This window comes from Bison bison, unplaced genomic scaffold, assembly GCF_000754665.1.
Source record: "Bison bison bison isolate TAMUID 2011002044 unplaced genomic scaffold, Bison_UMD1.0 scf7180017864080, whole genome shotgun sequence".
Lineage (NCBI taxonomy): Eukaryota > Metazoa > Chordata > Mammalia > Artiodactyla > Bovidae > Bison > Bison bison.
Window position 1 is genome coordinate 781,172 of NW_011494652.1, and position 2,380 is coordinate 783,551.

The 2,380-nt window shown below is 63.7% G+C and overlaps 1 protein-coding gene across 1 annotated transcript in view; it reads left to right on the forward strand.

Moving 5' to 3' along the window:
* Positions 1 to 2,380, forward strand: part of KCNQ1 (potassium voltage-gated channel, KQT-like subfamily, member 1) — a 326,604-nt gene that overhangs the window by 250,572 nt on the left and 73,652 nt on the right. The window contains exons 17-19 of the mRNA XM_010837806.1: positions 52 to 106; positions 273 to 396; positions 759 to 998. Of these exons, the coding sequence (XP_010836108.1) occupies positions 52 to 106; positions 273 to 396; positions 759 to 998 (419 nt within the window). The remainder of the gene's footprint in view (positions 1 to 51; positions 107 to 272; positions 397 to 758; positions 999 to 2,380) is intronic.

Consider the following 2,380-nt stretch of genomic DNA (forward strand, 5'->3'; position numbering starts at 1 on the left):
CCCCGCTGGGCCGATAAGTCCCCGGCTGGCCGCCCCTGTGTCTGGCCGGAGGAGCCAGAGCCTCTCAGCCCTTCAAGTTTGCCTTGAACTCCCGTGTCCACCGTCGGTCAGTCTGGACAGCCCGGCATTATCTCGCTCATCTCAGGCTCCTGCTGCTGCCGCCAGAGGAAATTAGCTTCAGAGAGAAAGCTGAGATGAGCTTTGCAGCCGGACCCCAGGCAGCCACTTGACAAAGGCCTCCAGGAGTGCTGACCAGACCCTGGTGGGGGCAGGGCGGGGAAGGAGGAGCTTATCAACTCCAAGATGAGTCTCAGGGGGCCTAAGAGCCTGCCAGGCCATGGGTCCCGGGTGTCAGTCAGCTGTCGGTTACCTGCTGAGGTCCACACCCTGCACAAGGCGAGGCGGGGGGCCGGCTCCCAGGCTCCTCTCCACCCTTGCTCCTGCAGGCTCACACACACCCGTCCCCTGCACTCTCGTGCCTTTCCATGGAGACGTCTGTGTACATTCGTGCACACAGAGCCCCTCAACACACTCAGGGGCCCACAGTGGTCCGTGACCTCCCAGGGTGTACGGGAGGCCAGGACAAGCACTCACGCCATTCTGGGCCAGGCCTGCCCAACTTTGACCTCCGAACCCTGCCTTGCCTCTTCTGAGCCTGCCCCTGACCGCACTGGCAGGTCGGGGGTGGCCCCGAGCCTCATAAAGCCCTTTGGCCCACAGGAAAGCAGGCATCACCTCTCAGGACCACCTCCCCATAGGCATTAGACACAGCACGGACCCTGGGCTCAGCCACAGCCACCGTCACAGCCATTGAGTTCTCCTGGCACGAGCCACTCAGGGCCCTCCAGCCCTCTCTCTCCTCGCATCTTACGTTACCCTCACTCCCCTTGTCAGCCAGAGGGCTCAGCATCCCCATCGTACAGAAGCAACACCTGAGTCCTGGGCACGTCACCACTAGCCTACCACCCAGCGCCACTCTCCACTTGTCCTGGAGCTGGGTGTGTGGCGTCAGAGAGCCTGCCAGACTTCATCTCACCCCTGACCCCAAGATCCTACGACGGGCCTTGCGTCTCAGCCCTATGGGGATGCAGGGTGGTCCCAGAGTCCGAAGTGGGGCTGGGTGTTGGCTGTGAGGGCCCCACCTGGCGAATCTGGTGGGGACAGGAGCCACCCTGGCCTTCTTGTGCCCGGTCCCTGATGGGGAGGAGGGTTCTGTCCTGCCTCAGGATTCTGGGGTCCCAAACCATGTAGGGAGTTGAACTTTAGCTGCCAGTGTTGATGACAGGGCCCCTGGGCATGTCCAGAGGTGCCCAGAGATGGAGGCAGAGGTGGCCTTGCCCGTAGCCTAGGGTAGCCTGCCTCTGGGGTGGTACCACAAGGAGAGGTAGGGCTCATTCGGGCAGGGAGGACAGGGCCCCTGGGGCTCCCAGATTTGAGACCTGGCCCTGGCCCTCGACGGGCATCTGAGTCTTATTCCTTCTCTTCCTCTGACCCGACAGCCCCTGCTTGCCCTGCAAGCTGTCTGGAGCTTCTTGCAGACCCGCTACCCCCTGCCCCCCAGCAAGCAGCAGTAACCTCCCAGCTCATCGCTAGTGTGAGCCCTTCAGAGTTAATGAGACCACCTGGGCCCCCCCAACCCTGTCTGCCTGAGGTCCCCCCAACAGAGTCCCTTTCCCCAATGAGCCCTGCTTGCTTGTGTGGGCAAAGGGCCTCCTGAGCCATCAGACCCCCACTCAGCCAGTACCCTGCTACCTGGGTGGGACCCACAGCCCGTGGGCTCCTGGGATCGAGGCCATAAATGTGGCTGGAGGTTTTGCTGACATCCCGAGAAGCCTCCTTCTCTCTGTTGTGGTTTCACCTGAGCCCCGGATGCATTTATGGGCTCAGGGCTGGCGCTGAGCCTGGAGCTCCAGGGTCCCCTGCCCTGCCCCCCTGGCCCCAGGCCCATAGTGGGACCATCTTCTCCTCCCAAGCAGCCTGAGAGCTCTGGTAGGAGGCCTGCCACCCACAGCAAGCACTGCAGGCCGAGGCTGTCCCTGGGGCCCTCTCTGCTCACCTCAGGGGACTGACTGCCGGGGAAGGGGGTGGGGTGGATCGCCCCCACCCCGAGAACAGTGCAGGCGCCTGCCAGCGAGGGTGTGGTCAGCTTGGGACCCAGGCCGGTGGGGGCTGCACAAAACTGCCCTCTTTGCCACTGACCGGAGCCATGCTCATCGCCCCCTGCCCCCAGGCCCTCAGCTGGGCCAGCTCTTCCAAGGCAGTTTGGAAACAGGGCTGGGGGCCTGGGAATGGAGAGTAGGCAGGTCCCTGGGTCCAGAGAGCCTGAGTCACTGGCCTGGGGTCACCCAGCTCCCGGGTGGGGTGGGGGATGGGGGCTGGG